Genomic DNA, 14746 nt, shown 5'->3' with positions numbered 1-14746 from the left:
CCCCTAACTTGTTACTTACCCTTCTGCGCAGGTCCAGTCCAGGGAGTTCACCGACGACATCTTCTTCCACGCGATCTTCTTCCTGCTGTGAACGGCGTTTTGGCGCATGCACAGTAGGATCATTTTGCCGGTACAGATCTACTGCGCATGCGCCAAAAGTCACGCGCATGCGCAGTAGATCATACCGGCGAAATGATCCTACTGCGCATGCACCGTTCACAGCAGGAAGAAGATCGCATGGAAGAAGATGTCGTCTGTGAACTCCCTGGACTGGACCTGCGCACAAGGGTAAGTAACAAGTTAGGGGCATTTGCCCAGCGGGACGGGTAGGCCAGGGGGGAGGAGGGAGGGTGGGCAACAAACGGGTGGGGGGTTTGCGCCGACTAGGTTTCCTTCCCCTTTAAGTAATACCTGTAACTTGTTACTATGGCAAGAATTTCTGTTGGTTCTTTAGTAAATAAGCCCCAGCAAGGATGAGATGACTCGAGTACTAATAAAAGGGGTGTGAGCCATTTGGAAAACACTTACTTGGGGAACTCTGTGACCTGTGGGTTAAAGTCTTCCTTCCACGTTCCCACATTCTGGGCACTGGTGGGCGGACAGGTGAGGGGCGTATCCCTGCGTTCCACTCTGTGCTCTGTGCCAGGGACTTGGCTGTGCCCTTATTCACGGGGTACTCTGCCAACTGATGAGCCGCCCAGCTCGGCCTGGATGATGACTTTGGGCTATTGCAAATCTCTGCAGAAAGGGAAATCTAAGGGAACACATGGATAGAACTGATAAACTCCTTGGTGCATATGGCCAATTACATCTGAACATATATATATATATATATATATATATATATATATATATATATATATATATATATATATATATATATATATACCTATATCACTGATATACTGACTCATGAATGGACAGAGATGGGAGACATGTCGATACTGAGTGCAGGGATGTATGATGCCTTGTGATATAAATACTCATTTTATTAGTTCTACATATGTGTCGGTATGATCCCACTGGATCCTGCATCATGTGATCTCTCTGACTGAGAAAACTTAAGGGACGACTGTTCCTGCTGAATTGTGCTTAGTACAGGGAATACCTATGCTGACATAGTTTTATGGGATCTCTCTGTACAGACTATGAGCAAACTTAGGGGCTGTTCCTGCTGAATTGTGCTTAGTACAGGGAATACCTATGCTGCCATAGTTTTATGGGATCTCTCTGTACAGACTATGAGCAAACTTAGGGGACTGTTCCTGCTGAATTGTGCTAAGTACAGGGGAATACCTATGCTGCCATAGTTTTATGGGATCTCTCTGTACAGACTATGAGCAAACTTAGGGACTGTTCCTGCTGAATTGTGCTTAGTACAGGGGAATACCTATGCTGCCATAGTTTTATGGGATCTCTCTGTACAGACTATGAGCAAACTTAGGGGACTGTTCCTGCTGAATTGTGCTTAGTACAGGGAATACCTATGCTGCCATAGTTTTATGGGATCTCTCTGTACAGACTATGAGCAAACAGGGGCTGTTCCTGCTGAATTGTGCTTAGTACAGGGAATACCTATGCTGCCAAAGTTTTATGGGATCTCTCTGTACAGACTATGAGCAAACTTAGGGGACTGTTTCTGCTGAATTGTGCTTAGTAGAGGGAATACCTATGCTGCCATAGTTTTATGGGATCTCTCTGTACATGCTATGAGCAAAATTAGGGGCTGTTTCTGCTGAATTGTGTTATTACAAGGGAATAAATGTGCTGCCTTTTTAAAAAGGGGATTATAACAAAACAGAAGGGCTATGGAAACAAGGATTATGAGGCACCGCTCGCACACCCTGACCTCCTGGAATGGATGCCTGGTGCACGGTGATGGAGGGATCAGCACTCTCCTAATCAGACAACTCCAAAAGATTCACTGGCACTCAAAGGCTGGAGCAAGAAGGGATGGACCCTTTCGAGTTTATTTGCAGTTATGCAGCGTTTCAGGGGTGTTAATCACAATTGTGTATGCTTGACAAAGAGGTACAACCCTGAAACGTTGAATAACTGCAAATAAACACACAAGGGTTCGTCCCTGCTTGCTCCAGCCTTGTGGAGTTATGAAACATGTGGCCAGCCAGCTTCACTAATGAAGGTTTAGGCAACAGTAGTCAGTAAAAGACTGGCAGGACGTAGGGAAAGAAAAGGGCAAATGACTTCTCTTTATTTTTGGTAAATACAATGTGGCTGAGCCAAACCCTGGGAGCAGTGCATTAAATGAGGGAACTGCTGGCCCAGCCGGTTGTATCACCTGTATTTGCACCAGGCAGGGGGAGTGTAAAGCAAATATGTTTTATTACCATGTTGCATATTTGGAATTTAAAGGCACATAATCCTCTCTAGCCATTGGCTTGCTGTGTAATGCTCAATGTGTCAGCGAATGGGTGAATGTCATGCTGCTGATCTCATGATTCCTGTCTGAAGTTTATATGGGAACTGCTATGCATTGTGGGCTTTATTCTCACCCCTCATAACCCATTGATTCATTTATAGGCATGCAGGTTGCCTTGCTGCCCAGGAGCCAGTGCAGTCTGCAGCGAAATGAACTGCTAATTAGTCATGCAATATCGGGGGTCGGGGCATTGATCGTGGGGTTCAGTCAGTAGCAAAAGAAAAGGTAAAACAGTGAGCAGGGGTTGCTATGTTTACATTGTCTTTTTGTCATCAATTCCAAAGCTCATTCCCTTAAATAATTCTCACAAAGGCACCAAGTGTGAAGCACCAACACCCACTATGGAGTTTAACGGGTTAATTATATTTCCTATTCAAAATGATGTATCATACATCTTTATGTAAAGCTTTTCAGTCACAGTTTCATATTACATGAGGGATACATGGACTTTATCTGCTTTCTTTATTCACACAATATTAGTCTTTTATGATTTGCTTTAGTGTAGCTTTGCAACAGGAGGCCATGAACAGCTTCATTCTATTTATATCAGGAAGGGAAAAGAGTGAAAGAGTGAGAGGTTTGGTTTTATAGTTTTCTCCTACTATACCTGCTATTCCACACTATTGTCCCACTGTTACTATAGGCACCATCTCTCCCTACTATACCTGCTATCCCACAGTTACACTCCCTTCCCAGAGACTATTATCCCACTGTTACTATAGACACCATCTCTCCCTACTATACCTGCTATCCCACAGTCACACTCCCTTCCCACAGACTATTATCCACTGTTACTATAGGCACCATCTCTCCCTACTATACCTGCTATCCCACAGTCACACTCCCTTCCCACAGACTATTATCCACTGTTACTATAGGCACCATCTCTCCCTACTATACCTGCTATCCCACAGTCACACTCCCTTCCCACAGACTATTATCCACTGTTACTATAGGCACCATCTCTCCCTACTATACCTGCTATCCACAGTCACACTCCCTTCCCACAGACTATTATCCCACTGTTACTATAGACACCATCTCTCCCTACTATACCTGCTATCCCACAGTCACACTCCCTTCCCAGAGACTATTATCCCACTGTTACTATAGACACCATCTCTCCCTACTATACCTGCTATCCCACAGTCACACTCCCTTCCCAGAGACTATTATCCACTGTTACTATAGGCACCATCTCTCCTACTATACCTGCTATCCCACAGTCACACTCCCTTCCCAGAGACTATTATCCACTGTTACTATAGACACCATCTCTCCCTACTATACCTGCTATCCCACAGTCACACTCCCTTCCCAGAGACTATTATCCACTGTTACTATAGGCACCATCTCTCCCTACTGTACCTGCTATCCCACAGTCACACTCCCTTCCCAGAGACTATTATCCACTGTTACTATAGACACCATCTCTCCCTATTATACCTGCTATCCCACAGTCACACTCCCTTCCCAGAGACTATTATCCCACTGTTACTATAGGCACCATCTCTCCCTACTATACCTGCTATCCCACAGTCACACTCCCTTCCCAGAGACTATTATCCACTGTTACTATAGGCACTATCTCTCCCTACTATACCTGCTATCCCACAGTCACACTCCCTTCCCAGAGACTATTATCCCACTGTTACTATAGACACCATCTCTCCCTACTATACCTGCTATCCCACAGTCACACTCCCTTCCCAGAGACTATTATCCACTGTTACTATAGGCACCATCTCTCCCTACTATACCTGCTATCCCACAGTCGCACTCCCTTCCCAGAGACTATTATCCACTGTTACTATAGACACCATCTCTCCCTACTATACCTGCTATCCCACAGTCACACTCCCTTCCCAGAGACTATTATCCACTGTTACTATAGGCACCATCTCTCCCTACTATACCTGCTATCCCACAGTCACACTCCCTTCCCAGAGACTATTATCCCACTGTTACTATAGGCACCATCTCTCCCTACTATACCTGCTATCCCACAGTCACACTCCCTTCCCAGAGACTATTATCCACTGTTACTATAGGCACCATCTCTCCCTACTATACCTGCTATCCCACAGTCACACTCCCTTCCCAGAGACTATTATCCCACTGTTACTATAGGCACCATCTCTCCCTACTATACCTGCTATCCCATAGCCACACTCCCTTCCCAGAGGTGATTATACATAACTTTACTGAATTTCTAAAGTCAAAATGAAGCCTTCACCCACTTCTCAGCACCAGCAGCTCTGTTGATTTAGAATGTGAATGTAATGATTAAATAAGCCCAAAGCCCTTTGCCTCATAGTTGTACTATTTGCACATGGAGAAGAATGTGGTGTTGGATATCAGTGGGCTCATTCAGCGCAGGTAATAAAGGTGTTTAACTGTGACAGGCTTAATCCTTATTAATAAAAGGTGCTGAACAGGTGTGTTTGGCCCAGTAGAGGAGGACAGACCAAGCCATTGTCTCCACATTACATGGAATGCAGGTGATCCATTGCTGAATGGATGAGAATGAGCAGGTTATGAGACACATCCGCCTGCTCCCACTGTACCTGCACATTAGTGTGTCTCTTCCCCGGCAAACTGTCAGACTGATTAAGAAAAGGGAGAAACAATTACATTAAAGGACACACGCCATGCAATGCTCCCTTTAATCCCACCACTGTTGTTTCCTGTTAAATAAGAGATCTCATATATATGAATGCAATAAACATCATGTTGTTTTGTTTACTCTGCTTCAGCTCACCTTTCTTATCCCTCCCTCTCATCTTCTTAATTACAGGTCTTGCCAGGCTGTGAATGACACACTACCAATGGATATCCTCCATTCTCATACAGAACTTTCACTTAAAATACAATGTATTTATTTAAAGTCGTTGTCACCTTTGAGTTAACTTTTAGTATGACGCAGAGAGTGATATTCTGAGACAATTTGCAATTGGTTTTCATTTTTTGTGGTTTTTGAGTTATTTAGCTTTTTATTCAACAGCTATCCAGTTTGCAATTTCAGCTGTCTGGTTGCTAGAGTCCCAATTACCCTAGCAACCCTGCACTGATTTGAATAAGAGTCTGGAATTGGAATAGAAGAGGCCTGAATAGAAAGATGAGTATAAAAAAGTAGTGATAACAATATATTTGTAGCCTTACAGAGCATTTGTTTTAAGGTGGGGTCAGTGACCCCTCATTTGAAAGCTGGAATGCATCAGAAGGAGGCAAATAATTAAAAAACTATGCTTATAATTAGCCATTATATTAAATACTAAAAGCTAATTTAAAGGCAACCCAACCCCTTTAATATTAGATCTCTCCCTATGTTATTTACACATGACTGCCAGTTACTAACCCTATGAAATTGCTCTGTGCTATTGAGGCTTCATGTTTATTAATGAACCCAGTTGCCCCCACTTAGTTAATCTTACATTTGTTTCCTGCCTAAAATGATCAATAACCCCAGGGTCATCAGAAAGTTTTAAATCCCCACCCCATCCCTATTGCTTATTAATTAGGGCCTCAAAGGGCCCCCCTAAACTTGTGGGCTGCAGGGTCTGCTCTCTATAGTTTCACCCCTGAGACTCATTCACTATAGGGGGGGGGGGCAGAAGAAGTGCAAGGGTTGTGTGTAACCTTGTATAAAGTAGGATCATAGATGGCGGTAATATTTAATTTCCTATTCCAGATAATGTATCTTTTCTAAAGAAAAATAAATGTTTAAATTCCAGACACTTTAACCCTTTATGCCTGGGAGATCCCAGTATCTACGATGTCACCAAAAAAGCACCAGTGCTGCAGATTCTACATTTCTGGCTTTCACTTTGCTCAATGTTGACTGTGGCAAGAAAGGGTTAACCAATGGGGATCCAATCTAAGGGTGCGTATAAATGTAAGGCAGTACAGTGCCAAAAGTTTTAACCCCACGCTGCCAAGTATAGAGAGAATAAGTCAAATTCTAAATATCTTGTGCTCTACTATTGTCAGATGTGATTTCTGCACTATGCGCTATGTTGTGTTTCTTTATAAGAGAGAGAAGAATTTACCAGTGAATTTGCTTTGCGCAGTTTGTATGAAGCTGACGTCGGCCTCTTCTTTCTCTCTGTGTTCTGCTGGCTGACATTCACCTTCCGTCTGTAGTTTGGAAACAGGAGAAATGGAACCATGTTAGGATTAATTAATTTATAAATTAATTTACTGAATGGAGCAGACCCATATACACAATAACATGTAATATACAGGCAGCAACTGTACCACCATAGGTATTCCCCTGTACTAAGGGGGACAGCCCTAAGTTTGCTCATAGTCTGTACAGAGAGATCCCATAAAACTATGGCAGCATAGGTATTCCCTGTACTAAGCACAATTCAGCAGGACCAGCCCCCTAAGTTTGCTCATAGTCTGTACAGAGAGATCCCATAAAACTATGGCAGCATAGGTATTCCCTGTACTAAGCACAATTCAGCAGGAACAGTCCCCTAAGTTTGCTCATAGTCTGTACAGAGAGATCCCATAAAACTATGGCAGCATAGGTATTCCCTGTACTAAGCACAATTCAGCAGGAACAGTCCCTTAAGTTTGCTCATAGTCTGTACAGAGAGATCCCATAAAACTATGGCAGCATAGGTATTCCCTGTACTAAGCACAATTCAGCAGGAACAGTCCCCTAAGTTTGCTCATAGTCTGTACAGAGAGATCCCATAAAACTATGGCAGCATAGGTATTCCCTGTACTAAGCACAATTAAGCAGGAACAGTCCCTTAAGTTTGCTCATAGTCTGTACAGAGAGATCCCATAAAACTATGGCAGCATAGGTATTCCCTGTACTAAGCACAATTCAGCAGGAACAGTCCCCTAAGTTTGCTCATAGTCTGTACAGAGAGATCCCATAAAACTATGGCAGCATAGGTATTCCCTGTACTAAGCACAATTCAGCAGGAACAGTCCCTTAAGTTTGCTCATAGTCTGTACAGAGAGATCCCATAAAACTATGGCAGCATAGGTATTCCCTGTACTAAGCACAATTCAGCAGGAACAGTCCCCTAAGTTTGCTCATAGTCTGTACAGAGAGATCCCATAAAACTATGGCAGCATAGGTATTCCCTGTACTAAGCACAATTCAGCAGGAACAGTCCCCTAAGTTTGCTCATAGTCCTGTACAGAGAGATCCCATAAAACTATGGCAGCATAGGTATTCCCTGTACTAAGCACAATTCAGCAGGAACAGTCCTCTAAGTTTGCTCATAGTCTGTACAGAGAGATCCCATAAAACTATGACAGCATAGGTATTCCCTGTACTAAGCACAATTCAGCAGGAACAGTCCCCTAAGTTTGCTCATAGTCTGTACAGAGAGATCCCATAAAACTATGGCAGCATAGGTATTCCTCTGTACTAAGCACAATTCAGCAGGAACAGTCCCCTAAGTTTGCTTATAGTCTGTACAGAGAGATCCCATAAAACTATGGCAGTATAGGTATTCCCTGTACTAAGCACAATTCAGCAGGAACAGCCCCTAAGTTTGCTCATAGTCTGTACAGAGAGATCCCATAAAACTATGGCAGCATAGGTATTCCCCTGTACTAAGCACAATTCAGCAGGAACAGTCCCCTAAGTTTGCTCATAGTCTGTACAGAGAGATCCCATAAAACTATGGCAGTATAGGTATTCCCCTGTACTAAGCACAATTCAGCAGAAACAGCCCCCTAAGTTTGCTTGCTCTAGCCGGTGGGAAGGCAGGGGAGGCAGTTTGAGGAGATTAGTCGCCCGAAGAAGAGGAGATTTGTCATCGGACGACTAATCTCCCCGAATCTGCCTGTGTGCCCTGACCCTAAAGCTGGCCATAGACGTGCAGATTTACCTGCAATATCGGACAAATGAACGGACGTCCCCATCTCCCGATCTGCCACTAATATTCAGTTTAAATAAAGTAGTAAAAGAACAGCTCAGACAATGTTCTGCCCCTACAGCAATCATAAGTAAGTTATGTCTGACAAAAGCTGGTCTCCCAATGAAAATCGTCAGATCGGCAATACATGCAGAGATATTATCGGCAGCCAACAGAAATTTTCTAACCTGTACGATCATCTAAACGACCGATCGCCATGGCATGAAACCGCCCGAAAATTGTACGAATCGAGGATTCGTACGACTATATCTGTACGCCTATGGCCAGCATTGGTGAGCTGCTTATAAGAGCCTCAGATATAACACACCCTGTGCTAAAAGTTAAGGGTGAACTTCCCCTTTAATGAATTGCTATGTTTTTGTGAAGGTGTTACAATAAGGATGACATGCTAGCTCAGTGTGTTTGAAGCAGAGAGCTGTTTATACAAGTAGTGCTGTACAAATACGTATGTACATAGGTGATTTATGGGAGGCTATGGGTTTAGCGTATGATAATAAATGGATTCAGTGCATGCATGACGGCCATCAGAGCTGCTGCTTTTCTACTTCTTCCAGCAGCCTGACACAGACAAATGGCCCCTTGCAAGATCCCATCAATTACCCGCAATGAAAAGGATTTTAGCAGCGCTACACAGGCTTCCCTTTGAACAGCAGATATTATCTGAGTCGTGTAATATTTATGGGTACATTCTCCCCAAAACAAGCCCAGAGCAGTCTCTTCCACACACCCAACTGACTGCTTTGCACCCAGCCTGCTGCGGGGCATTGAGGAAAGACAATGCAAGTCATTCTATCCTCCTCTGATACACCAGCCACTTAACTGGGCCAAGTCCAAAAATCTTGATGGGCACCACATTGATTTGTTTAGCCAAAAACATGGCTGGCCAAGTCAGGCAACAATCCATTTGTTTGCAAGAACTTAGAAAATAGGCCAGTAGGATTTATAGGTGAAGTTCAGCTTTAAAGGGGTTGTTCGCCTTTAAATTACCTGTTAGTATGATGTAGTAGAGAGTGATATTCTGAGACAATTTGCAATTGTTTTTTTTTTTAATATTTTATTATTTGTGGTTTTTGAGTTATTTAGCTTTTTATTCAGCGGCTCCCCGGTTTTGAATTTGAATAAGAGACTGGAATATGAATAGGAGAGGCCTGAATAGAAAGAGGAGTAATAAAAAGCAGCAATAACAACAAAGGTATATCCTTACAGAACATTTGTTTTTAGAGGGGTTCACTGACCACCCCCATATGAAATTTGGGAAGAGTCAGAAGAAGAAGGGAAATAATTCAAAAACGATAAAAAAATAAATAATGAAGACCAATCGAAAAGTTGTTTTTATAATTCTATAACATACTAAAAGTTAACTTGAAGGTGAACCACCCCTTTAATGCTGAGTCCAATGGCAAACCAGAAATTTGTTCCACTGGGATATTTTATTCTCAGGCTGCCTTCCAGTCACGTGAATGGTTAGGGTGGTGGCAGACGGGGAGATTAGTAGCCAAGCGACAAATCGTCTCTACTTTGGCCGACTAATCTCCCCAAATGCCTTCCCAATGGTTAGAAAACGAATCACAGACGGGATGGCATACAAATCGCTTTGGATTTCCGAAGTCACTTGAAGTTTCCTTATGAGGCAACTGGGCAACTTCCAAAATCGACTTCAAAAGCGATTTGAGAATCGTTGGTGGGAAGGTATTTTGGGGAGATTTGTCAGGTCTGGTCTGGTGTGATTAGTGGCTATCGGTTACAAGCACTGAGCAAAAATTCACAATACCACCATGAAACTCTGAGAAAATTATAGAACTGAATTTAGCCATTTTGCCTTGTTATAACCTGGGAACCGGCACCTCCTCTAGCCATGCACAAAGGAATTTTAGGAATTTGTTGCAGCAATATCTGCGTGTTTTATTTCCCGGCACATAAAGAGATCCGCAGCCAACTCACTGACCTATTATCATAGCAATGTTATTCTGCTGAAACACTGAAATGAAAACTAAAGTAATTAGACACGCTATAAAGGCAATGGGACTGATTTATAAACATAGGGGCTAAATTGCACCAGTGTGGTTGCCAAAAGCAACCAAGCAGCAATACGCTTCAAACAGGCTTCTACAAGTTAGAAAATAAACACAATATTCTCTTGTAAATCAGCCGGTTTGACACATTGTACGTTAAAGGTTAAATTTACCTAAAATTTGTGGTTTTGAATGTGAAGTGAATCAGTCTCACGCAACAATTATTATAACTTGTAATTGTGTACTATATAATTAGTTATAGTAACACTGAATAGTTATAGTAACACTGAAACCTTGAAACCTAGGATTTGGTTTGGGATTGGGCCTTTTTAAGCAGGATTCGGATTTGGCCGAATACTTCTGCCTGGCCGAACTGAATCCGAATCCAAATTTGCATAAGCAAATTAGGGGCGGGGAGGGAAATTGCGTGACTTTTTGTCACAAAACAAAGAAGTAAAAAATGTTTTTCCTTCCCACTCCTAAGTTGCATATGCAATGGTTCGGTATTCGGCTGAATCTTTCGCGAAGGATTCGGGGGTTTGGCCGAATCCAAAATAGTGGATTCGGTGCATCCCTAATATATAAGGAAATCAATTTCATTCTGCCCCCTCCCAGCAATAGGATTGGCAACTGTAATGCAGACACTTCAGCAGGGTCACTGATCTTTATCTAAACCTGTAATTATGTTAAGCCTGGGAAGATATGATAAAGTAAAGGGATGCTATAATTACATGTTTGTTTGTTTGTTTTTCTTATCTCCCCCACTTTGGATGAGCAAACAAACAAACAGGCCGCTGTGTTCTGATAGAAAGCTTCCCATACACATACACGCTGGACCTTTTCCTGATGGAAACGTGGTGGTGGATCAGATTTGGCCAATTTAATTTTTTGGCCCCTTTACCCAACTACCAACACTCCAACATATTCTGGAGATAATAGAATGACAGCGTAGCAACTGGTTCTCCATGGATCCCAGTAACAGCCATTAAATGCTGTTTTCACACACATATATATATATATATATATATATATATATATATATACAGTATATAGTGAATAAAGTACCCCCTCTTGTAAAATATAAGGATATTATAAGTTACCGAGGAGTTTCATGACCATATAAAAACACGACGCCAAAGGCAGAGTGTTATTATACAGGTCATGGAACTGCTCGGTAACTTATAATATCCTCCTATTTTGCAACTGGGGGTACTTTATTTATTATAATACACAAGTTTCAGTTAGTCATGTGACAGAAATGACATCAGAACTCACCGTTTATAACGGATGACATCAGAACATGTATTATATGTATATAAATATATATGGAGATACTGATTAAGATGCTAATACCCTCCCAGCTCACTGCACTCTATTGATGGCTCTGTGGCTTATGATAAATGACGTGACAAGTTTTGTTGGCACAACAAATATGGATGTGAAGCTTTAAATTCCTTTGCATCATTTCCTGTTCTGCTACAAGATATAATCCCCTGATAGGAGTGTATGCATTCACTGGTTGCCCTGGGTTCTGTGTACATAGAAATGCTCTGCCCCTATGCAGAGCCTGATTAAAGTGTACTTGTCATTGGGAATTGTGATGATCAGATTTGGTCATAAAGGAACTAAAGCCGGGACATGTCTGTGATAAGACTGATAGATGGGAGACAGGCTTCCACTCTAGATTCATTAGAAAGTTTTAAATGGGTTGTTCAGCTTTGTGTTAACTTAGTATGATGTAGAGCAGTCTGTCCAACTCCTGTGGTACAGAGGGCCAACATTTTACTGGCCTATGTGGTGGAGGGCTGATAATAGAAGTCAGTTTTGGCCACTCCCCCTTTTAAACCACACCCACTGTAAACCACACCCATGTTACCACAAGAACTTTTAAGATCATATCCACATTAAAAAAAACAAATGGTTGGCGCTCACTGCAGGGAAATCCCTCATCACTCATTTGTGAAAAATTGAAGTCATGTTAAAACATACCCTTAAATCCATATGCCTCATCCTCCCCTGTGGATAATAAAACAACCCCCCCACATGATTAAACACCTTAGGGGCCCTTAACAACAATTTCCAAATGCTAACAAACCACTAACAGGCTTACATTCCACAGGTAGCATAGGGCAAGCAGAGAATGGCACACACAAGCAGTACTGGGCAAGCAGAGAATGGCACACACAAGCTGCACTAGGCAAGCAGAGAATGGCACACACAAGCAGCACTAAGTAAGCAGAGAATGACACACACAAGCTGCACTAAGTAAGCAGAGAATGGCACACACAAGCTGCACTAAGTAAGCAGAGAATGGCACACACAAGCTGCACTAGGCAAGCAGAGAATGGCACACACAAGCAGCACTAAGTAAGCAGAGAATGGCACACACAAGCAGCACTAAGTAAGCAGAGAATGGCACACGCAAGCAGCACTAAGTAAGCAGAGAATGGCACACGCAAGCAGCACTAAGTAAGCAGAGAATGGCACACGCAAGCAGCACTAAGTAAGCAGAGAATGGCACACACAAGCTGCACTAAGTAAGCAGAGAATGGCACACGCAAGCAGCACTAAGTAAGCAGAGAATGGCACACACAAGCTGCACTAAGTAAGCAGAGAATGGCACACGCAAGCAGCACTAAGTAAGCAGAGAATGGCACACACAAGCTGCACTAGGCAAGCAGAGAATGGCACACACAAGCAGCACTAAGTAAGCAGAGAATGGCACACACAAGCTGCACTAGGCAAGCAGAGAATGGCACACACAAGCTGCACTAAGTAAGCAGAGAATGGCACACACAAGCTGCACTAGGCAAGCAGAGAATGGCACACACAAGCTGCACTAAGTAAGCAGAGAATGGCACACACAAGCTGCACTAGGCAAGCAGAGAATGGCACACACAAGCAGCACTAAGTAAGCAGAGAATGACACACACAAGCTGCACTAAGTAAGCAGAGAATGGCACACACAAGCTGCACTAGGCAAGCAGAGAATGACACACACAAGCTGCACTAAGTAAGCAGAGAATGGCACACGCAAGCAGCACTAAGTAAGCAGAGAATGGCACACACAAGCTGCACTAGGCAAGCAGAGAATGGCACACACAAGCAGCACTTGGCAAGCAGAGAATGGCACACACAAGCAGCACTGGGCAAGCAGAGAATGGAACACACAAGCAGCACTAAGTAAGCAGAGAATGGCACACACAAGCAGCACTGGGCAAGCAGAGAATGGCACACACAAGCAGTGTCGGACTGGGATGCCAGGGGCCCACCAGAAAACCTTAGGCTGAGGGCCCACTTTCTAAATTATTATACCTCCTCTCCTCGCTCAACCTCTTTATTCTCCTAGGCTCTTTTCGCTACATATTCTATTCTTCCATTATTAAGCCTCTTTGTTCCCATAAAGATATAGGGAATGACATGAAAAAGGCCAAAATGTTAGAAGCAAGAGGTCCACTGTCACCTGGGCCCACCGGGCGTTTTCCTGGAATCCCTGTGGGCCAGTCCGACACTGCACACAAGCAGCACTGGGTAGGCAGAGAATGGCAAACACAGAGAGGGAAGGCAGAACAGAGCAGGAGACAGGGAAACCTATCATCCTAAAATTTTCTTCATACAGTGACACAGTGCTGGGGCCCCATTGGCATTTTTAAATAAGGTGTGAACAGGTGAACAATGTGGCAGTTTCAGTCTGGGTCTCAGGTGGAACAGTACAGGCCTTTAGGATATAAACAATAGAGGTGTCACAAGTGTGAACAATACAGGGGATTAGTCTGAATTTGAGGTTTAGACAATGCAGGGGCCAGTTAATCTCTGTAGTGATACCTTTTAAAATTTACATATGGTAAACAGACACAGCATGTGAGGGGCCACAGAAGGGGGGGCTGCAGGTCGCCAGTTGGACAACCAGATGTAGAACAGTGATCCCCAACCAGTAGCTCATGAGTAACATGTTGCTCTCCAACCCCTTGGATGTTGCTCCCAGTGATCTCAAAGCAGGTGCTTATTTTTGAATTCCAGGCTTGGAATTTGGCTGCACTAAAAACAGGTGTACTGCCAAACAAAGTCTCAATGTAGTTTGACAATCCACATAGGGGCTACCAAATGGCCAATGACAGCCCTTATTTGGCACCCCAAGAACATTTTTCATGCTAGTGTTGCTCCCCAACTCCTTTTACTTCTGAATGTTGCTCACGGGTTCTAAAGGTTGGGGTTCCCTGATGTAGAGAGTTAAATTCTGAGACAATTTGCAATTGGTTTTAATTTTTTATTATTTGTGTTTTTTGAGTTATTTATCTTTTTATTCAGCAGCTCTCCAGTTTGCTATTTCAGAAATCTGGTTGCTAGGATCCACATTAACCTAACGACCATGCATTGATTTTAAT

At 43.1% G+C, this 14746-nt stretch overlaps 1 protein-coding gene across 3 annotated transcripts in view; it reads right to left on the bottom strand.

Annotated features, from left to right (window-relative positions):
- fbxo16.L (F-box protein 16 L homeolog) overlaps positions 1-14746 on the bottom strand; it is a 41820-nt gene that overhangs the window by 3403 nt on the left and 23671 nt on the right. For 2 of the 3 annotated variants that reach the window (XM_018264110.2, XM_041563605.1), the window contains 3 exons: positions 6490-6577; positions 5008-5046; positions 529-754 (listed from right to left, as the gene is read on the bottom strand). In XM_018264110.2, the coding sequence (XP_018119599.1) occupies positions 529-754; positions 5008-5046; positions 6490-6577 (353 nt within the window). The remainder of the gene's footprint in view (positions 1-528; positions 755-5007; positions 5047-6489; positions 6578-14746) is intronic. The other variant, XM_041563607.1, reaches the window with a different exon arrangement.

Source organism: Xenopus laevis, chromosome 5L, assembly GCF_017654675.1.
Source record: "Xenopus laevis strain J_2021 chromosome 5L, Xenopus_laevis_v10.1, whole genome shotgun sequence".
NCBI classification, from domain to species: Eukaryota; Metazoa; Chordata; class Amphibia; order Anura; family Pipidae; genus Xenopus; species Xenopus laevis.
This window is presented reverse-complemented; position numbering and strand designations above follow the sequence as displayed.